Genomic DNA, 23667 nt, shown 5'->3' with positions numbered 1-23667 from the left:
GTTGGCAAAAAAAAAAAAACATGTGTCCCAGAAGCCCTTAAACACATTCCTCTTGCTGTGTGATCCTTGTCGGCCTGCTTGACCACTTGACCATGCTGTCACACTATCCCAGGATGTTCAATATATATTAGAGGAGGTAAAATATGCATGCCATTCTAATACATGCTTAATACAATATTTCTATTCATTCTTACTTATTCTAATCATATCCTTAATTCCTATGAAGAGAAATTGTTCATCCAAAAGAAAATAGGACTTTAAACAATTAATTTGGAATATTTATTAATGATTCTAATTAGAAGCTTATTTAGAAAATAGAAATACAGTCTGATATTACTTTTTTTAGATTTTAAGAAGGTATTTGTAGTTATATAATATAATATAATATGATATAATATGATATAATATAATATAATATAATATAATATAATATAATTTCTCTATGTTCAGTGGGACAGATAAACATACTGAAATATTCACTTCAGCTACTTCAGGAACTGTCCTGGAAACAAGAGGATTTTTTTTTTCCAGTGGTAATTACATTTAAAAGATTTAGATTTGTTAAAGAGTTTGCTCAAAACAATAATGTCTTAGTTTCTTATTGTTTTACCTCAAAATCATACATTGATATTTAGTCATTAAAAAAAAAAAAAAAGTAGTGGACTTAATTGTGTTTATCAAAACAGTTCCCTTAAGTTACTCAGCAGGAAACACAAAAGCGTTTGCAAAGAGTGTACTACCTGTTTTCAAAGTGTCCTCTATAGATGTTTGATGCTAAGCTGTAGGATTTGGAATGCTTTTTTCCAGTTTACAATCCATGTGTGTCTGTAGGCTTCATGAATACTCTTCCACAGAGGTGTTTGTGGTGCTGTAGAAGCTTGAACTCCTTGATGTTTTGGTGCTGTTGCCTGAACAGCCGTTGAGGCTGGTGTCTCGAGAAGCGGCATTTTTCTTCCTGGCAGGGTCTGGATTGTCTCCCTCATTGGGCTCAAAGACAACGGTCATGCTGGATTCCATCTTGGAGACAGTGTACATGCTGCTTTGGCGAGTCGGGTTAAACCGGGTGGTTTTTAGCTCTAATTCGTCATAGGTGGAAACCCTGATGAATGGGCACCAACGGAATGCCCTCTTGAATCCAGCTCTAAACCTGAAGAAGTCAAATATATCTTGGGTTAAACACACATGACACTATTTTTACACTGAATGAACAATACAGTGAATCATCAGTATCAAACTATTTTAATTATTAAAAACAATCTAATTGCATAGTAACTACTGAAGCATTAACTGTAGATAATTTACTGTGGTGAGAGTAAGGTGTGCTGAGCCGAATTGCTTAATGGTATTATAAAAATAAAATAAAAATGTATGTGTTTTTACTGTATTCCTTCAAACTTAAAGACATGCTTTTTTTTTTTTTTTTTTTTTTTTTAAAAGCTTCTTAAAAATAGCCTGTGTCTTAAATTCAAGTACAGTACAGGGACGCGTGTACGACAGAGACACCATCTTAAGTATTATACAGTGCGCAGCACAATAAACAAGCTCAGTGGTTAAGCTACAGCAACATTGTTTCGTGTCAGTGTTGCATGATACAACAGCACAATTGAGGTTTTATCTTTGTAAATGCATATTTAGTTGATGTTTTATTTTTTCCTTAAATTGAGGGTGGTAAATTTGGGCTGTGTCTTAAATTCGAAAGAATACGGTAGGTTTAGATACATTTATATTTTATTCAAAATATATTTTTATTAAATCATAGGGCATTTTACAATGTCATTAATAGAACTGTATTTTCTTTTTATTTGCTACATTTTTGCAAGGCTTTACTTTACAGTAGACTCAAACACAAACCCTGGTAACCTTTTGTAACTAGTCAAAACAGCACCATGATTATGTGTCAGTCAGTGTAAAACAGACATTAAAATATTTGCTAGCATTTCAGATTTTAATATAGTAGCAAACATTTTCATAAGCAGTTGTGGCCTTGACACTGAATGACTGGATAGCCATTAACCCGTACATAATTCAACAAACAAAGACACTGCTGATTACTGGTTCTGAAATTGTTTCCAGATATGAAAGGTGAAATGTTAGGTAAAGTGTATAGAGTATATTTTGAACTTGTTATTCAATTCAACCAAATCTATTTAAATTTCTGGTGCCAACAGAATCTTTATTTTATGAGGAACTCATGTAAAACATGAGTTATGCCTTCCTTGCATATGAAAGTTTCCAGCAGGAATAACTGACCTTTCCATCTATCAAAATAGCAGTTCCATTAACTCGGCCACACACTTTAATTAAATAAAACCATAGTTACAGAGCTCTGGAACAAAATGCATTGATATTCAGTGTTTGTTGCTTTCTGAGATCCAAAGTGTATACAATTCTGTTTGATATTTTTCGTTACACAAGAGATGTAATGTACAGTAATTTAGGGTAGAAAATGTGCAATGATTTTAAGAAGCTGGAACAGTTAGTATATCTCAATTTGACAGTGCTAAATACAGAAGGTATATTTTCTAAACCAACAAACACTGATTTTACAAAATATATGGCCAAAACTATGGAAACCCTAAAGGGACATGGTGTGAATTAAAAAAAAAAGAAGGCTAGTATCTTGTAAGCATGAGTTAGTGCTTAATACTTGTAAGAGAGTGTGGTAGCCTGATTTAGATTTTCTCTTCTTTTGTATTTCCCTCTCAGTCTTTGCAAAACTGTCATTTTTATAGATGACCCATCATTTTGTACTGCAGTTTAACTCAGTTGCTGTAAATAAAAGCAGGATCGGTTTTGCTCATCAATGGGTCTGTCCCAGTAATAACTTGCAAATCACTGAGACACACGTGACTTAATTTACTCCTTATCATGAAGACTTTCATGGGGTAAAATAGCTTGCGAGTTAGTCTTCAGGAGCTATGAACTGTTGCATGATGTAGCCTACTGTATAATTAGTGTTCCGCATTTTTGGTTTTTGTCTTTAAAAAAAAATTCTGGGAATTTTTCAGAGTTTATTTTAGATATATTAAAATAGGGATAAAACAATCAAAAAATTGTTTTTAATTGAGACATTGGTAAAAATCGGGGGAAGAAATCTCAGTATACAGTTCTGGTTTCTGATTAATAATGTCACTGGCACGTATGATGAAGCAGAATCTCTGCAAGTGGAAACTGCATTTTCCCTAGTTAACTGGTACTTTGCGAAAATTGACAGAACTGGATGGTGCAAGCCATCGGGAGACACATCAAAAATCACCCTGGATATTTTGCATATACGTTTACCAACTAAAGCATCAGCATATTCAAATATTTACGATTAAGATTGTCGGCTTAGGCAGTGTTTACCTGATTGACAGACAGTACTGTTGCATGAAGTCACCAATACAGACCTCTCTGCAATAAACAGTGGCTGTCCAGCAAAGCACAGCGCTCTGACAAACTCATTAACACAGTCATTTTGTGCTTTCTTTTTATTAAAGTGTGTGTAAAAGCCACATAAAGGTATTGCTTGTCTCTCAGTTCACTTTATTGTTTTAGTTTAATGTGTCACTTATTTTTCAGTATGTTCTTTTATTGTCAGTGCGAACATGTACCTCAATGCAGCAGTATTTGAACAGCTATGCATTCTCTGCCCCATCTGACCCACTTCTGCTATTTTTTATTTTGTTATACTTCGAAACATTCGTTTTCTTTTTAATATTCATAAACTGATTAATGTTTTCTCCCCATTCCTCATCCACTAAAAATATTATATTTTCGTGTAAGTATTTCAATTTAGTTTTTACTATGCCCAGCAATTGCCACAATAATCAAACTTTGATTGGCCAACATAATGAGATGATAATGTGTTTATGAGGTGACAGAAAACCAGATTTGAACGTTATTTGTCGTCTGACGTCTAAACGTCTGCTGTATCCTAAGATAAAGTGTAGGGCTGCTTATTACAATGTCAGAGTCAAAATAAAACAGCATTTTGATCAAAACATTGTGTATTTACTAAAAAATAGTACTGGGAAAATATTAAATAATAGACAAAAATTGGGCATAAATCAGTAAAAACTGACATCCAGTTTTAAAAAAATCCTGTAATTTTTCGGAAAAATTCGGAAAGAAACCGGAAACATGGAACACTACGTATAATGTAAAGGGCACATATTCTTCATGATAACAAGGTAATTAAGTTGTAAATCCTAAATCATGAGTCAAATTACTCCTTTCACATTTGCTTTTGTAACCGAGTGAAATGTTCCAGGCAGTAAGAGAATACAATTATTTTACATACAATTATGGAAAATAGCATGAGTCTAAAAGCTCACCAGTTTTGCATTGGTGTTATGCCAAGAGAAAAATCCAGTGATTGTCTCCTAACCTATCCACCAAGAACACCTGGTGTCTGCTGCAGCCAGCAAGATATTAACTTGTGTGCACAATATAGTATCTGGTTGCACACAAGGTAGTATCTGGTGCGCACAAGATAGTATATTTTTTTCCATGATGTCCCTTTAGGGGTTCTGCACAAAACAGCTATTATAATGGCATTTAAAAAATGCTAACTTTTATTTATAACTATTCTTTTATTTGTTTTCTCCCCATTTCTATTGAACGCAGTACTCACCTGCTATTAAGGCAACAGTAAATAATGGGATTGTACATTGTGGAACTCATGGCCAACCAGAAGATAGAAAGGTACACTTGTTGTATGTATTTCCATCGGTTCCAACGAGGGTATATTCCAGTCAATATGAAGTAAATGTGATAGGGCAGCCAGCAAATGGCAAACGTCACAACAACTATAATCATCATTTTTACAACCTGAGGGACAGGGAAATAAAAATGTGTTTTAATTTCTACATATACTTATCATATATTACACATTCCCATTCTTCTCCCCCATCTGTACAAAAGACAGATGTCCAAATGTTTTGTTTTGGGAAAAAACAACAACAAAAAAACAACAACATAAATAGGCAGAAGTTTCCTCCATTGTCAACATTTTCAGGAACTGGTAACAAAGGCAATGTTTAGTCCATCAGTCTGCTATACTCTCCATCAGTCTGATCCCCGATTCCCATTCAAAGTGCTCCTGATAATCTCTGATGATTGCTTGTGGTTTTAGCTTCACAGACACAATAGTCTGAAAAGCTCTGTTATTCCATAAACTAGCATGAGGTGCAATCAATTGTTGTAGCCAATAACTTGTATTTGGTTTTTGTCCCTCACCCTGCACTTTAAACCATCTGAAGAGTCAGTAGGGTCTTGGAATTCTGGAATCATTGAATAGAATCCACATGAAATCGCTTCCTGTGATATCCATTGGATTTTTTAATACAGTTTTATAGAATATAGTAAAAGACAACATATACCATTTATAAACTGTTCAAAAGCAAGGTTTGAATCAATATTTATCGTCTTGCCTTGTTAGAATGGTCAAAAAAACACCCTACAAATTGTATTTGATTTTACAGAATCGATTACTGTATTAGGGAACACTTATCTGTAGAGATCACTTAGAATCCTTATTAAACTCAATTAAGTTGAAAAACAAATCGTAACATAAATAAAGTTTTGTCAACATATTTCTTGTTGCAGGATAAAGGAAATTAGAAATGCCCCATGCAACCATGCTGTTGTGCTATCATGTGGTCGGAAACCTATAAATCAAGGCTACACTATCTTTCAGAGTGGCATTACATCATTGACTTGGCTAATGTGAGTGTGGAAGGGGTGTGGGTAATTCACTGACCAGGAGACAGACAGGTGTATTTGGAAACACCACACAGGTGCCCAGTTTTATTTTGGACCGGTTCTTATTTTTCTCCGGCAGAGGGCAATGTTGACCGTGGGCTGCCTATCAACGATGATAGACAGCACCACGGAAATACCACAGCTGGTACACGAACAGCAAGTGCACTCGCAGGTGCTCAAAGAAATAATAATGAAAACAGAAGGCGAAAAGAACAAGGGAAAATAAAACAGTAATAAAACTACAAATAAAAGGTGCTGCACTCGGCAGCGTTATCCCGGTCGCCACTACCCGCACGACCCGGATCACCGTCCTATTCTATCGGCTATCTAGCCTGCTCTTTTACAATACGCCGGGGTCTGCCCAAGGATTCCCTGCTCTCTCTCTCTGTCTCGCTGTGAATCTTTATTTTTCTCCCAGCTGATTCCCGGTCCTGAATCAAAGCTTCCGCACTCTTGGCGCATCTAAGTGGGCAGACCTGAGGAAACAACAGAGCGTTATTTTATAGGACCAACAATCACCCAAGACCCGCCTCCCAGCCATTCAGAGAGGGGGAAAGTCCACACACCCACACATGACTCACAGGCGGTTGTTGGGTGACTGCCGCCCTCTTCCTGCAGCCCGTGAACACGCCAGCAGAGTCAGCACAGATCTCTCCTTGTTACAGTGAGATATCTCTCAAAGAAACTGGAATTTAACCTCCAGCCATTCTGAAAGTGCAGTTTCTAAGAACTTATAAAGGACAAGCCCTTCATGAAACATACAAGTGTCCTATTTATCCAAGTATAGCATTTCTACTAATAAGGTAAAACAAAATAATATATACCATAAAACTTCAAATAATTGCCGGGTCTCAAATAATCACCTGTCACCAATACACGCAGAGTCTGCTGGCAAATATTGTAAATAAACGCCGGGTGTCTATTAAATGCCAGTTCCCTTTCAATTCAAAGACGACCACCAACATTACTAATTTGATATGCCTGCCAATTGGGGTACTTATTACTGAGCTCTTTGTATCAGAGCTGCTGCTAGGCCCCATCATGGGATGACACACTCGATCCCAACCACCAAGGGATTAAAACAGTCAAACTGAAAAACCATTTCTCTTTTTACTTCTTAAAAAGGTATGTGTTAAAATGAACGTTGTCTGTAAAAAGAGCTTCCTGTGTTGACTGCAGTTCCCCCAGCATTCGTGCTGAAAGCTGCCTTGCCACTTTCATGGAATCAGTGACTCCAAACTGAAGTTTCTTTTTCTGTCTTCATCACTTCAGCTTGCTCGCTTACGTTGCTAGCTGCCTTTTTGTTTACGGTCTGTTGTATGTGAGCGACTGCCTGTGCAGTATTATAAGAAATGTGTTTGTGTTTTATTCTCACTAAAAACTACACTCTTGGGAGAATACAGTTCCTAAACAGGGCTAGGCCTTGCCGCATCCCCGCTGTTGAGTGATTCCATCAGCCGCCGTCTGGCAGCTGGATTGGGCCTTGTTTGTTTGGCTGCCGTTGTGTCCCCCTTGTCTGTATATTAGCCTGCACAACCCTGCTTATCTGGGTCGTGCTGTGGATTAGATGCAGCGCAGTTGTTAACAACAACAGCCAACTAGCTGTGTATTCCTCCACTGGGCTCTGTATTACATACACCCCACTAAAGAGTAGACCTTGCCGGCTGCGTAGTCCCACCCACCTCGGTGAGTTGGGCCTTTCATAAGAAAGAATAGTGTGTTTTCCCCAAACCGTTTTTCGCTGTGTTTGCTGTTTTCTTTTCAGCTCGCCCGCCGCGGGATGGGGGGTGGTCTGGGAAGGCAGAGGAGTCCACGGATCCTGGTCGGACTGCTGGACATCCCTGCATATAAACATGCTGGAGTTGCAGGCGGTCTCCCTTGCTTTCCACCACTTCTTCTTGGTGCTGTGGGGTGCACAGATGGATAACACAACACTGGTGGCGTATGTCAACCACCAAGGTGGTCTACGGTCCCTGGGGTTGCATCACATTGCCTTCAAGCTTTTGACATGGGCTCAGAGGAACTTGCTTTCCTTACGGACGACACACATTCCTAGAGTGGTGAATTAGGCAGCGGACCTCCTCTCAAGGGAAGGTCTGCATCCGCTGTCTGTAATGTATGCATAATCAGGAACTGGAAAAAATAATGTATTTTTCCATTGGGCATGTAGGCTTGCTGCACCACTTCCCTAAAAATACTGTTGTGACGTATGTAAGTATTATATGGAAAGACACATGGACAGGAACCTCCTCATATTCAAATATTGTAATAATTGCAGTAAAGTTAAAGAATGTCCCAAGCAAGGGTTCTTCATGGTTGAATAATGGTTTTTTGAAACTTTTAAATGTGAATTACCATATTACTTATAACCCTAATGACATGCATCCCCAGAGGGGGATAAAAAAACAAACTATAATTTAGATTGTGTTCTTGACAAGTTGAATGTTAGCAGCATATTATATAAATTTGTCACTTGTACGACTTCAATGCAAATTATGCAAAGGCTTGTTCTAAAGAAGCAGCCAGCTGAAGATGAAAAGCAGGCCTAATTGGTCTGGAGTTTCAAACTATAAACTTTTCCCAGAGTGTTATCTTCATTTAGGTGCTGATGATAGCTGTTTAATTGTTCATTCATGGCTCATAGTACTTCAACATCATCTGAAACTTTGTTTACACCTTATATTTTCAGGAGTTCAAATTCGATTTCTTGGAATATATGCTGTAGAGAGGATTTTAATTACTGGATATGTTCTTGTCAGTGCTCCTATTGTCATTGTATTAAACACGTCTGAATTGACTTTGACAGGGTCTTTATTTAATTTATTTTACAACTTGGTTACAATAAATTTGGTTACAGACTCAACCAATAAATAATTTACTGGAAATGCCTGCTCACTTACTTCCTACTCTTGTAACATTTATAAACTCAAGGTTTGTCATAGGGTTCAATCCATTACCGTTGACTTACAACAGTTGGTAATACTGACCTTTAAACATTGACTGTCAAAAAAAAAAAATAGAGTGATATGCTCCCTACACATTGTTTGTGTGGAAACAACAGTGCCTTGTCCAGTGTTAAAGGTTTCTGTGATTTGGGCCACTGTAGCATGTGTAGCAACCCTTGTGACCGAATTGTGCTACCTGGTGGCTGTTCTACAAATGAGGTAGCAGAAGACAAAAAGAATCCGCACACTGTGATCAGGAGAGTGGAGACAAGGAAACCACTACATAATCAAAGTAAGTGAAAAAAAACATTCTTTTATTAGACCAAAGAACAAGCAAATAAAGCGTTCAGTGCAAGTGCAAATGTTTTGGTAGTTTGGCCATCTTCAAGTTAGAAACACCTGGGTATTTAAAGAGTCAGGTGTTCAATTAAAAACAGGCCAATATATACAATAGACATATAGACATCAGAAGAAATGTAATATACACAGTATACAGTATATATAATTACATTAAGTAACAGGAAAATATCATATATAATAATGATGATAGGGATCATAAGAATGTAGCAAGTTGATAAATTGATGGATTTAACAATTCATATAAATTTGGAATCAAATTGACAATTGATACATAACATTGATGTTAGTATTAGAGATAACTGTATAAAGATGATATATTTTTTCTAAAGATAACATGATAACCCTAATTCTTCATTAATTTCTTCAGGTTGTACAGTTTTGAGACAGAAAATCCATTTTGGTTCACAGTGAAGTAATTTTTGGTTTAGATCACCCCCTCTAGGAGGTTGAGTTAATCTTTGTTAACCACAGAATTTTAAATCTGAAATTAAGTGATTAGTCTCTGCAAAATGTCTAGCCAAAGGCGAATGTATGTCTTTTCTACGGATGGCACTTTTATGTTCATTAATGCAGACTCATACTTGTCTTTTGGTTTTGCCAATTAGTCTTGATGGACACACTTGTCAATGGAGCCATTGTGATGAGTGGGGAAATCATGTCTCTTGTAATGCCACAGAGATTCTGGGTATAGTGGCTCACAAGACAGTCTCTTGGGTCACATAAATTTTACATGCAATCTCTATTTTTTGGCCAAGCACAGTGTCAGGGTGACTTTTATTCTTGCTTTAGACATATTAACATTTAATAGTCAAAAGTGACATTTAAGCTGCTGTACTATAAGATTGTATTCCCAAAGCATAAAATCACTATAACTAATAATGATTTAATTCATTTTTATTATTCTGCTTTATGAATAAAATTATTTTCACTCATAAAAATGACTTTTGATATGCTTAAATAGGGTCCATAGTAGATCTACTGATACAAACAGGAAACAATCATTGTAATTGTTTTAAAGAATATCCCCTATCACTTGTGTTGATTATTGTATCTAACAATTTGCTACCATTATCATCATCCCCATTTCATGTTGAGATCTTAGGTAATTTTTCTCAGGACATTTTCTCTGTAATTTATATATTTTTTTCCAAAGAATGCTCTTTGTATCTGATTCTTTCTGCAGGACTTGGGAGGGTACACGTGGTCTAGTCAATGATAACACCAATCCACCCATTTTCTTGCCTTTTTGGTCTAATCTTTCTTGCAAGTTAATTTAAGTAATCTAATCTGCACAAAGTACAGGTGTTTGAATGAAAGTCAATCCAGCTACAGTATGTTCTCTGTCACATTGTTCATCTTTTCTTTAACAGTAAAAGGGGATTTCTGAATATGGTGTAGGGTTTTAAGTGTTCGGTGCTATCAGGTCCCCCAGATCTAAACTGGAAAATAAGAAAAATAATAATAGTGGTACAATTATGTTCCCGGATGTATTACCACTGTCATGTTACACTAAATTTAATGAAAGATTTCAGTTTTTCCTAATTGGGAATTCTAGTACCTATATGTGATGTTTATTAATGTGTATTGTTTTATCAGCTTTTACAATTCAAGCCAGATACTTTTTATACTCATTATAATATTCTTTACAAGTTTCAAATGTATGCTGGCAGATGATCAAAACTAGGAGAACTAAAACATATTTTAAATATATATTTTTATAACTGTGTCCAAAACACTACAAACTGAATAATAAGCTTTGAAGTAAAGCATGTATCCACGAAGAAGTATAAGAGAATTAGTTATTTTTTAAGATTAAATATGTCACTCTTCTTTTTTCTTGAGAATGCCCACTTAGTTCTTATTTCACAAAAACAACCATTTCAGGCAGTACTCTGTTTAGACTTGTTCTGAAGACAGAATTTTTTTCATTCCACATCCTCTTGGAGCAGGCACTACATTTATTCATAAAGAAGATCCATTGTTATTAATATTTAATGGAAACATAAGGGTCAGAACTTAATAAAACCAAACAGGTCAAACATCAGAAGCCTTCCATGCCTTCTTAATAAGTAAACTGTGGGCACTTTTCCCACAATGGATAATTTACCCTGGATTTGGGTGGCATTGTCATTTTGTTGTTCTAATAGCACATTTCTACCCCTTAGGACAACATTTAACTTGCCCGAGGTTGTAGTTTGTATTACAAGGAAGCAGTTATATATAACATTGATTTCACCAGATGTGTCTAAAAAGATTTTCTCTTTCAGTACTAAGCAACATACTTTTACTAATTAAATACTATAAAAAAAAGTTATTTGACACTAGCAGGGTCAGTGTTGAAAGAGTAAATTAAATAAAGTGTGTTAGTCATTCCTCTGTTTGTCCTTTATTGCACAAAATAATAAGATAATATTAAGAATAATTCATGTAATACATATGTGTATTGTCTTTTCAATATATTTACATAATATATTTACATTTAAACACTAATATCAACTATTGAAGCAATCTTGTTTTATTGTAATAAAACAAATCACCTAAATTTAGGTGCTTGATTTATTTTTCTTTTCCACCTGCATCTTGGCTGAAATCAATACCTCAACAGCACTTTCAATATGAGCAGTGCTGTGACTCTTTGGTCAGATTAAGCTTCCTATTGCATTTTCAGTGAATGGACTCCTAATGTTCTAGCAGCCTCGGAAGAAGTTTTTAGGTATTCACATCACATTAGAGAAACGATGTTCCAAAAGCTTAGACTTTTTATGAACCCTGAATCCTTCTTCCGTTTATCACAGTCCTTACACTGTTCAGGAAGCGACATTTTCTTGTTATGTTTATCCACTTCACCAAGTGTGTAGGTACTATCCTTTGGATGTCTATCAGACCACTGAGTCCCATTTGGGTAGCATAGATTAAAAGACGCACAGCACGAGACAAAAGGCACTGACTATGTTGCTCGTCTAGTGATTTCTTCCAGGATCCAACATATAGCACCATAAGCACATAATATTTTTGATTTGTAATGAACTTAAAAACTCAACAAAAAAAAAATGGTAGATGAAGATATGCACACATCATTTGGATCATTTTTAAATGAAAGTCATTTTTATTTTCAATGGAATGCCATAGGGACAGTGTACAGATGCTCAATAACAAACAACTCAGACCCAGATTTATAAAAGGATTGCATTCTGAATTTTTGGATGGGATTTATAAAACAAATGCAATTCTCTGCCTGTAATTGTGGTGAGGGGTATTTAAATTGGTTGATTGTGGAATCGCCTGCTATACCTAATTAGTCTTATAAAATAGATCGTTATTTTGACACCGAGTTCGGCCGTACTGACCACACACATTATATGGATTTTTTGCGGTTGGTTTTTTCCCTTTATGAATTTGGGCCTTCATAAAAATATATAATGAGAATGCGGGTGCAAGTGAAGTGACAATATGGGGACCCCTGGGAGCCATGACTATACAGTGGCTCTCAAAAGTATTCACCCCCCCTTGGACTTTTCCACATTCTATTGTGTTACAACATGGAATCAAAATGGATTTAATTAGGAGTTTTTGCCACTGATCAACACAAAAAAGTCCATAATGTCAAAGTGAAAAATAAAATCTACAAATTGTTCTAAATTAATTACAAATATAAAACAGAAAATAATTGATTGCATGAGTATTCACTCCCTTTGCTATGAAACACCTAAATAAGCTCTGGTGCAACCAATTGTCTTTAGAATTCACATAATTAGTTGAATGGAGTCCACTTGTGTGCAATTAAGGTGTTTCACATGATTTCAGGTTAAATACACCTGTCTCTGGGAGGTCCCACAGTTGGGTAGTACATTTCTTAATAGAAACTACATCATGAAGATGAAGGAACATTCAAAGCAAATCCGGAATAAGGTTCTTCGAAAGCACCAAACAGTGGTAGGATATAAGAACATTTCCAAGGGATTGAATATCCCCCGGAGCAGTGTAATGTCCATTATTAAGAAATGGAGAGAACATGGCACAACTGTGAATCTGTCTAGAACAGGCTGTCCTCAAAAACTGAGTATCCGGGAGAGAAGGGCACTGGTCAGGGAGGCCACCAAGAGGCCTATGGCAACCCTAAAGGAGTTACAGTCTTCCATGGCTGAGCTGAGAGACACTGTGCATAAGGCAACAATAGCCCGGGTGCTTCACAAAACTGGCCTTTATGGGAGAGTGGCAAAAAGAAAGCCATTGTTAAAAAAAAAAACTTGCATCAAATCTCGGCTAAAGTTTGCCAGAAGGCATGTGGGAGACTTTGAGACCAAGTGGAAGAAGGTCTGATGAGACCAAAATAGAGCTTTTTGGCCTCAATGCTAAGCGCTATGTTTGGTGCAAGACTAACACCGCACATCATCCTGAGAACACCATCCTTACCGTAAAAGCATGGTGGTGGCAGCATCATGCTTCTCTGAGTCAGGGCCTGGAAAGCTTGTGAAGATAGAGGGCAAAATGGATGCAGCAAAGTACAGAGAAAACCTGGAGGAAAACATGCTGAAGTCTGCAAGAGACCTGGGACTTGGGAGAAAATTTATCTTCCAGCAGGACAATGACCCCAAACATACAGCCAAAGCCACACTGGAGTGGCTTAAAAACAAAAAGGCAATGTCCTGGAGTAGCCCAGACCTCAATCCAATTGAGAATATGTGGAAAGAGTTGAAAATTGCTGTTCACCAAAGGTCCTCATCCAACTTGACGGAGCTTGAGCAATTTTGCAAAGAAGAATGGGCAAAAATTGCAGTGTCCAGATGTGCAAAGCTGGTAGAGACTTATTCAAATAGACTCATGGCTGTAATTACTGCCAAATGTATATCTACCAAATATTGACTCAAGGGGGTGAATACTTGTATTTGTAATTAATTTAGAACAATTTTTAGATTTTATTTTTCACTTTGACATTATGGACTTTTTTTGTATTGATCAGTGGCAGAAACTCCTAATTAAATCCATTTTGATTCCATGTTGTAACACAATAAAATGTGGAAAAGTCCAAGTGAATGCTTTTGAGAGCCACTGTAGTCTTAAAACCGGTTCCGGTGGTATACAGCACCTTCTTAAAGTGTTAGCAGGATTCAAGACCTCAAACTGTGGAAATCACATGATGTGCTGTAACCTGTAAGTGAAGTTCTTGAATAAATGGAAGTTGACATCTGTATCAAAATTTGCTGTAGGTGTCTCCATTTCTATAAATTTAGGGCTCTTAATAACTGGGGACCGGCGTGTTTGTACACTGTCCAAAGCACCTGTACACAGAAATAATAAGTCCTTTTTGGAAAGAAATTCAGCACTTTATAAAGCAAAATGGAGGCCATGATCGACATACTGTAGCTAGTATACATATAATGTATATTATTTGAATATAGTTTATCAATAGTGGATTTTCTGTTATAAATTAATTTATTCTTCTGTGTAAAAAATTAATTTCTTACCTTTCTTTTAGCCCTCAGTTGCTCATGGTATTTGTCAGAAGTGTCTCCTGGGATCTCTCCTCCCCATAGAGTGACACCTACTATTGTATAGGTAATACCCATGACAACCAACGGGAGCACATACACCAGCACTGTTACAATGATATGATACCTGTACAAAACAAAACATCATAATACTGATAATAAATGTCCATTATCAAGAGAGTAATACAAATCTACCATATTTGGTCAAAATAGCACTATTGTGCTTATTGGATATATATGATTTAACAGTTATGCAGCTTGTCAGTCAGTATATTTTAGTGAAAAAAAAAAAAAAAAAACTTTGACAGGGCCAGCACAAAAAGGAACTAAAGATATTGATTTTAAGGGTACCTCACCTCGCAGTGGAGTCGTTGTATTTACAAATTGTAATTGGTATTTCTGTTACATACAATCCTGCATAAGTTAAATAAAATACAGGACTGTACTTAAATAAGTAATGTGCACGACACATGCAATCAGCTTTTTCTTGTCTCTCAGTCGCTTGGGCGACACAGCAGAGCAGTGTACTTTATATTTATTCTGTTACATTTTACATAGCTGCAGTGTGGGATTCTGGCTAAACTTGCTGTTTTGTTATCAAAAGCACTGTATGTTGTGTATTTATGTAGTATGACAAACATGTCCCTTTGAAATTAGTATTTATTGCATTATAACTTATTCATCATAATGTACTCCTGTAACAATTAAAGAATGGTTGCTGGATTAAACATTTTTTTAGTAAATCTTAACATAGGAAAACTACACACCAATCAATCATATTTCGATTTTATCTCCAAAAAGCGTTTTATGCATTTGAAATAAATGGGATATTACATGGCATGGTTAAAATGAAACACTGGCGCTTATTAACCTTTTGCCAGTAAAACTGGGTGCGTATGTAAATAAGGGTGGGCAGTCGAGACTGGGTGCTATATCCAGCATATACGCTATAGCATTTTTTTTACATGCTGGGGTGTTTTCTCTTGGTCTAAACAGTGTCAGATCTAAATACCATTAAACAGTTTCTTTTTTTTCATATTTTTATAAAGAGAAATAGACTTATGTTGAATTGTGTGATGTTTAGTGTTTATAATGTTGGGCCCTCTATTAATTACACCGTGTAACAATTTTTTTTTTTTTTTGTTCCCGGGTAGTAAGTGTTATTTGCTAATTGCTTATGCCTCAAAAGTATAGAAAATAGCTATTATTCCCCACAAACTTTGCTTTTGTGACCAGGACAGTGATATTTCAAAATATCACTATTTCCAATGGGAAAACGGGCAAATGTGTGTCTTTTCGTTCACATAAAGTCAGAAAAAAACAACATATGAATCCAAATTAACATGTAGTTATACTAAAGTAATACAAAAATGACTACAAAAGATTTAGAAGTGAGTAGTTTTTCGAGATTTACGATTATACTGTAAATACAGTATAATCGTACATACAGTATAATCGTAAATACAGTATAATCGTAAATCTCGAAAAACTACTCACTTCTAAATCTTTTGTAGTCATTTTTGTATTACTTTAGTATAACTACATGTTAATTTGGATTCATATGTTGTTTTTTTCTGACTTTATGTGAACGAAAAGACACACATTTGCCCGTTTTCCCATTGGAAATAGTGATATTTTGAAATATCACAGTCCTGGTCACAAAAGCAAAGCTTGTGGGGAAAAATAACCATTTTCTGTACTTTTGAGGCATAAGCAATTAGGAAATAACACTTACTACCCAGGAACAAAAATTGTGTTACATAGTGTTAAACAATGGCAGTGCTTAGATCCACCGCTGGCTAGATTTATTGGATATACCCCACTGTTGTTTAAATTAAATTGGCCAATTGGTTATTCTACCTTTCAATAGCGGACAGAAATACTGAACATTTAAAACTCCCTGAATTAAAGTCAAATGATTTCTTAATGGGACAATTCATGTTTTTTAATTGTAACATTAAATATTTTCCACTGAATATGTACCCGGTCCTGTTATTGGGAACCATATGGATCTGGAATCCCCATTTAACTAAATAGGGGCAGAGGGGTCAATTTGTCATATATGAGTTTTACCTCATTTTACCTCATCATTCAAGAATGCCTATAAGCAAAGATTGGGAATTATATAAATTGATTTTATGGGCTCTCTATCAATCTCACAATGAGTTCTTCTTTGTAAACCATTAGATAGCATACCTGGTTTTATTTTAACGTAGCCTAGCCAGTACATTTTTTTTATTTAACACTCACTGTACATCACCATCACAGGTTGCAGTTGAGGATTGTGGCAGGGACAGGGATAATGTCTCTGCTAGCACCCACAGGTGTGGTCACTCTCCAGTTAGTGCAGATTTGTGCTAATTGGGTAGTGGCCACCTGCATAAAAGCAGGCAGAAATCCTGTGTCTGAGAGAAGGGAGTTGGTGATTTACACTGTGTTGTTGGTATCTGCGCTTCTGTGAAGGTGAATGCCCAGCCAGCGTGATAATAGTGTTTTGTGTAACTGTTTATTTTGGCCCTTGTGTTTGTTCCTTTGTTCCTGTTTTGTGTTATTTTGTTTATTATAGTGTGTGTTTGCCCTTTGCACTGCAGCTTCCTTGCCTCAGAGTCTCTTTCTTGCGGCGACCTGGCTGCAAGGCTAGATTTGTATTATTCCATTGTGTCTCTGAAAGCTGCCCTAGTCATGTTAACTGTTACTCTTACATGACATGCCATTGTTTTTGCATTGTTTAGCCTTCTGGGTCCTATATGTTTTGCTGGAAGCAAAACAGAAGTTAGAAAAGGGGGTCATCTTTTTTTCTTAAAGCAGATATTTTCAGTAACTTATTAGACGCTGCTATATGAAAACAAACAAGCCAAAAAAAAATTACAGAATGTATGTACTCCTTTATGGCTGGTTTTACATACCCCGATTAGCACTATTATTTTACAATTGCAAAGAAAACAAACAAAATAAACAGTTACGGCACTTTTTTCAGTAGACATGATAGTAAGCTAGTTGTTCATCACAAAAGAAAAAGGGTCTTAAAATAAAGCAAACTTTAATAAGATAAAGTATAACATGACTTACATGAAGTGATCAGTAAATCCTCTGGGCCAGTCCACATAGCAGATAATTCTATTTGGAATCTGTCTAGTCCTGGAGTAGAAGCACAGTGGAAAGGCAAGGACAAACGCCAAGATCCAGATGCTCACAATCACCACTTTAGTTGCTGTTGCAGAGAGTCTTGGCTTCAGAGGGTGTATGATGGCCATGTACCTAAACAGCAAGAGAGTTTATTTTGACAGCTTAATGCCAAAGCTGGTCATATTTGCAGCTGTCAAAAATATACATTTAATGTTTTTCTGCAGGAACTAAGGCAATCTGGCAATACAAGTAGCCAATAACAAATAAAACAATTATAGATTTAGGTTGTGCCCTCCAAGAAAATTAGACAAGACAAACAAATGAATGTGCTTACTTTAGCAGACACGTTGTGGTCTACTCTCAGTATTAACATAGATGTCAAGTCGCAAGGTTTACCTGTGAAATGCATGGTTTTTCACAATTTTGAGAGTCTCACGTTTGTGCATAAATTTGTTATTGTTTGCGAGGCTGCGAAACCCTTTATACATTATACAGCATTAAATCCAATAGTATTGTCCAAGCGGATTATTTCTTTTTTTTTTTTGGGGGGGGGGGGTCACCATAAAGAGGTATACATTACCATTCTATATTCCTATAGCTGCTACGCAAACTCCCCCAAAGATAGAATTGTCCTGTTGTCTAAAACTGACAGTTTGTCTGCGTCAGCCTTCTATATTTCTGTACACAGCACGTCATTACTCGAACAGTTGAGGGAGAGGCTGTCAGACTGTTACTTTCTCGTTCACGCAGAAATTACCGCAGAAATAAAAGAAAAATGGACATCAATGAGAATTTCATTATTAAAGTCGAAAAATATAATGTTCTTTATGATGCCAGTGTCAGTGAAGACAATACAAAGAAAGATGCCATATGGTAAGAAATAACAGAACAATTGGAAATTGATGGTATGTCTCTCTCTCTCTTTACTTCACCTTCATTTTGGTCAAAGTGACTGGGACCGCCACACATACTTCTGTAAAATGATGCTTCTTTGTTTTAATAATGTTGACCAATAATAATAATCACATTCACACACTAACTGAAGATTTTATTAAAACTGAAAATCAATTAAAAAGTATATTAAACTAATTTTCTTAGTATTTACAAATAAATATGTTTATATGTATTATTTTTTAATGATAAACATGTTAAACCAGATCACATATAAACATTAATGTTAAATGTCTTTTTTTTTTAGTGTGTGTATCTATTTCTTTGTTTTATTTATTTTTATTTGTCTCCATTAGCTACAGTTGATTTTATTTTATTTTTTTTGTATGTACTCGTGCTGTATTCGTGTCGTTTGCTTTTCTCCTGGTGTGCATAGCCCTTAAGTCTAGGTCAGTGGCATAGCTGTTAGCCATGTGCAAAAATCTTGAACCCTCACCAGCAATCCCACCCCCACTCTAAAACAAAATCTAGTGGTCGAGGTTAAGGTTTTTCATCAATCCCAAGGTTTTTCAGCAGGGGTTTCACTAGTATGAACACTTAGGGGTTGACATGTATGAGTATAGAACAAGACTAATGCCTTCCCATAGAGGGAAACTGAAAATTGTGACCTGATTCAAGTTAATAAGGACAACTACTCAAACTTCTGACAGATAAAAATAAATAAATAAATAAATAACCAACGCTGTTAGGGTCTTCATAGAATGAAAAAACAGTTTATGACAAAAACAAACAAATGACAGCATAATGTAGCTATTAGGTATAGTTAATTAAAAAAGGGGTCTGTTAAATTAATCTAAATGATGGCAGGTATTTTTTAAAAAGGGTATTCTTTATATGATTTAATTGCAGGCAGTATTCATATTCTGGTTTTATTAGTAATATTTTATGGTGCTTATATATTCAAATAATGTCCTTACACTCATCATTGTGCTCACAAAATGGCATGCAGTAAGTACATGGCTTAGATAGTACTATAAATATGCAGGTATCTGTCCAGTAACTATTAGCCCTTACTTACATTGCAACATCAAATAATAAGGAGCTATAAGTAACGATAAAATATTTGCCTAGTGTTTACAATAACACTGTGTAACACAATTTTTGTTCCTGGGTAGTAAGTGTTATTTCCTAATTGCTTATGCCTCAAAAGTATAGAAAATGGCTATTATTCCCCACAGACATTGCTTTTGTGACCAGGACAGTGATATTTTGAAATCTACCTATTTCCAATGAGAAAACGGGCAAAACACATAAAGTCAGAAAAAAACAACATATGAATCCAAATTAACATGTATTTATACTAAAGTAATATAAAAATGACTACAAAAGATTTAGAAGTGAGTAGTTTTTCGAGATTTACGATTATACTGTAAATCACTTTCACGAATCAGCCCCCAAATGTAGTCTCCCATCATGTTCTCGTTATACTGTCCTTGGTAGTGGCGTCCAGTATATCCTGGTGGAAGTGTATATATCGTCCAGTATATCCTGGTGGAAGCGCTCGTCTTACTCCTCCGAGTACGCTCCCATGTTTTCCTTGAATTTGTCAAGATGAGCATCAAGGATATGGACTTTGAGGGACATCCTACAGCCCATTGTGCCGTAGTTCTTCACCAGAGTCTTAACCAGCTCAACATAGTTTTCGGCCTTGTCATTGCCCAGGAAGCCCCGAACCACTGCGACAAAGCTGTTCCAAGCCGTTTTCTCCTTACTAGTGAGCTTCTTGGGGAATTCATTGCACTCCAGGATCTTCTTTATCTGTGGTCCGACGAAGACACCGGCTTTGACCTTTGCCTCAGACAGCTTAGGGAAGAAGTCTTGAAGGTACTTGAAGGCTGCCGACTCCTTATCTAGAGCGCTGACAAATTGTTTCATAAGGCCCAATTTGATGTGCAGTGGTGGCATCAGCACTTTCTGGGGGTCCACCAGTGGCTCCCACTTGACATTGTTCCTCCCCACAGAGAACTCTTTGAGGTGCACTGAGTGAGCCTGGGGAAGAGACGGGCACGTGTTACCATTATGGAGCAGCACGGCTTTGAGGCTCCTGGATGAGCTGTCAATGAAAATGCGCCACTCATTCTGGTTACAGGCGATTCCGATTGCCTTGAACAGACTGGTCACATTGTGGCAGAAGCAGAGCCCATCTTGACGGGTGAAGAAGCTGGAAAAAGGTTGGGGACGCTTCCTCTGATCTGCGACTTGCACACTTTCATCCAATTTCCACTGCTTGAGCCTAGACGTCAAAAGCTCGGCATTGGACTTGGTGAGACCAATATCTCTAATCAAGTCGTTGAGGTCTTTTTGGTTGGGGTAGTATGGGTTTCTCTTGTCAGCTCCACCTCTGCGTCTGCCGGATGCTTGCAGCCTCTTGATGCCATCTCAGAAAAATGCAGATATGTATCCACTTAGGCAGCTGGAACTAAACTGAACTGGTGGGCTTAAGGCACCTGTATTTATACTACTATTTATATTACTGGAAAGTTCTAGAAAGTTCTAGAAGTTACTCCAAGTTTACTCAGCACTGAATCTATCTGGAATGTTCTGGAAAATAAGTAAATTTCAAAATATCACTGTCCTGGTCACAAAAGCAAAGTTTGTGGGGAATAATAGCCATTGTCTATACTTTTGAGGCATAAGCAATTAGGAAATAACACTTACTACCCAGGAACCAAAAAAAACAAAACAAAAAAATTGTTACACGGTGTAATTACTGTACAGAAATTGTATGAAATCCTAGATTTGTCTACTTTTTTTGTTCATACATCCTGGTAACAGTATACAATACAAGAGGTACTTCTTATTTATACTTATTGTTTTTCTTTTCGCTGTGTAACTGATACCTAGATAATAGGGTTGGATAAAAATAGAAACTTGTGAAACATTAGTAATTTGTGCACAGCTGCCAACCAACAACCTACTATCTATTTGTCAGAGCTGCTGTTTCCCACCATAGCTGAAACCACCACCAGCTTTAATAAAATATAGAATGTCAGGGATGCAATCTGCATAACAAATTAATTAACGATGTGAGTAACAACCCATTTATAAAGGTATGTGCTACAAATATACTGTGTTTCCAGTTCTTTCATCCAAAACATGTATGCATACAGTATTTACTGTTCAATAGTCAGGAGTACAGCAACAAATGTAGGAAACAGACAGTATCTGTATAACAGTTAATATCATGATGCAAGAAACAGGGTACAATTAAAACTTTTCTTAGGTGTTAGTTACAGAGTAAAGCATGGATTTGTATTATTAGACAAAACAAAGCATGCCCTATGGCACTGCTTAGTGCACTGTGCCACCCAGCACTATATTGCGAGTGATTATTAAGACAGAGCCTTTATTGCCTCCTTTGGACCCAGCTCCTTCTCTCCAACTCTTTCACATTAGACAACTATTCAGTACCCTCAGCCAGTTATTTCCAGCTCTAGTGGGTTTCTAATGACTGCTGCAACATCACAGCATCTGTGAATCAAACTTAAAATCAACCCACACAAGTGCCAGCTTTTTCATTATGACTTGCAATAATGAAAGCTTAGTTCACATATATTGAACAGCACATGCTAAACAAAGACCCAATTGCTCCAAATGTGGAATCAAGTAGCGGGACTCAGGAAAAACAACAAGTCTCATTTTAAACGACCCCATCAGCAACGATACATCAGTTTAGGATAATCTTCATCATCATCGTCATCACAGTTGAAAACAGCAACGTCAGATCTGTCAGCCAATGCAGGCATGATAACATCTATTATTTGCTATGTATAACCTACCTTGAAAACATTAAATCGTTCAAAAATAACATTATCATTCCTGTAACAGGGTTACGTGTGTGGTTCGTCACTGATTCATAATGCCTCAGACATAGAGCGTTGGGTGCTAACACACCGTACAGGCGCATAGATTTAATAAACACACAGGTCATACCACCAATGATAGCCCTAGTTTCAGATTTAATAAAGAAAACAAAACAAAGCTAAAAATAAAAGTTTGCCACACAGAGCGAGCGCTAACCTCAACGTCCCGCTCCAGGAACCTACTACAATACGTTACCCTCTCTATATTGGTGGAGATCATCATCCCCTAAACTAACCTACTGCTGTTGTGCTTGAACTTTCGGATTCCCAGCGACTCCGGGTCTTAACGACAGTCCTGGCTGGGCAGAGCCTTCACAGGCACCGTCTTGCAATTGAAGGGTTCCGTAGTAGTTACCCTGTGGAGCGAACACTCTTCTCCTTGATGTAAAGTGCCCGTCTTTGTAGCATGTCAGTGCAGTCGCCTCGAGCTGAGGAGCAGGTACTTCTTGAGCTGTGCACAGCCTCCCCGGGCCATGCCCCACAGCCAATCCTGACCTCCCGATCAGCTCAGCATCGGGCGACCCTACATGCTCAATTAGTTGCCCAACGATACGTCTCCTGTTATGCGTCCCAGCTAGACACATCTGCACATGAACGAGCAACAGGGTTCTCCCTGTCACAAGTCCCTAGTGCATTTCATTTGCATCCCTACAGCATTTTAGAAAACTAATTTATACATACTTTGAAGCCAAGGTACAAATTTCTTATATTACGGAATCTATTCCTGAACTAAACCGGCATGTAAAACAAGAGGTCCATGCAGAGGGTCGCATTCAGCTACTGTATTTGGTTTAAAATTAATAAAATCATATTTTATTAATCATTTTTGTATTATTATAATTTAAAACATTTGTAATTTTGTTTTTAATAATTTTATTTAAAAAAAAACAAAAAAAACATCAGAAAACAAAAACAAAGCAGGTTGTGAATCTTATTTGGCCAAAACCCATTTTATTCAAAACACTTACACAATGAAAAGGGGCAACATTTGTGTAATTTTTATGTTTTACACTTAATTTACTATATCGTGATATGTATTGTATCGTCACCCTAGTATTGTGAAGACACTGCTAATGCACAGCCCTAGAACCTCAGAACTTCTATACAAATTCATTCCAGAGAAAACAATTGTTCCTCCAATGGTTGTGCCTATTTATACTATTGCTTCCAGGGTCCATGACTCACATC

General features: G+C 36.7%; 1 protein-coding gene across 1 annotated transcript in view; it reads right to left on the bottom strand.

The window, feature by feature from the left end:
• Nucleotides 1–834: 834 nt before the first annotated feature.
• LOC121298632 (neuromedin-K receptor-like) overlaps nt 835–23667 on the bottom strand; it is a 35210-nt gene continuing 12377 nt past the window's right edge. The window contains exons 2-5 of the mRNA XM_041225812.1: nt 17609–17797; nt 14516–14666; nt 4616–4812; nt 835–1147 (exon numbers count right to left, since the gene is read on the bottom strand). Of these exons, the coding sequence (XP_041081746.1) occupies nt 835–1147; nt 4616–4812; nt 14516–14666; nt 17609–17797 (850 nt within the window). The remainder of the gene's footprint in view (nt 1148–4615; nt 4813–14515; nt 14667–17608; nt 17798–23667) is intronic.

The sequence above is a fragment of the Polyodon spathula genome, chromosome 1 (assembly GCF_017654505.1).
Source record: "Polyodon spathula isolate WHYD16114869_AA chromosome 1, ASM1765450v1, whole genome shotgun sequence".
Classification (NCBI taxonomy): Eukaryota; Metazoa; Chordata; class Actinopteri; order Acipenseriformes; family Polyodontidae; genus Polyodon; species Polyodon spathula.
The sequence above is the reverse complement of the archived record's forward strand: the minus strand, read 5'-3'. Positions and strand labels throughout refer to the sequence as shown.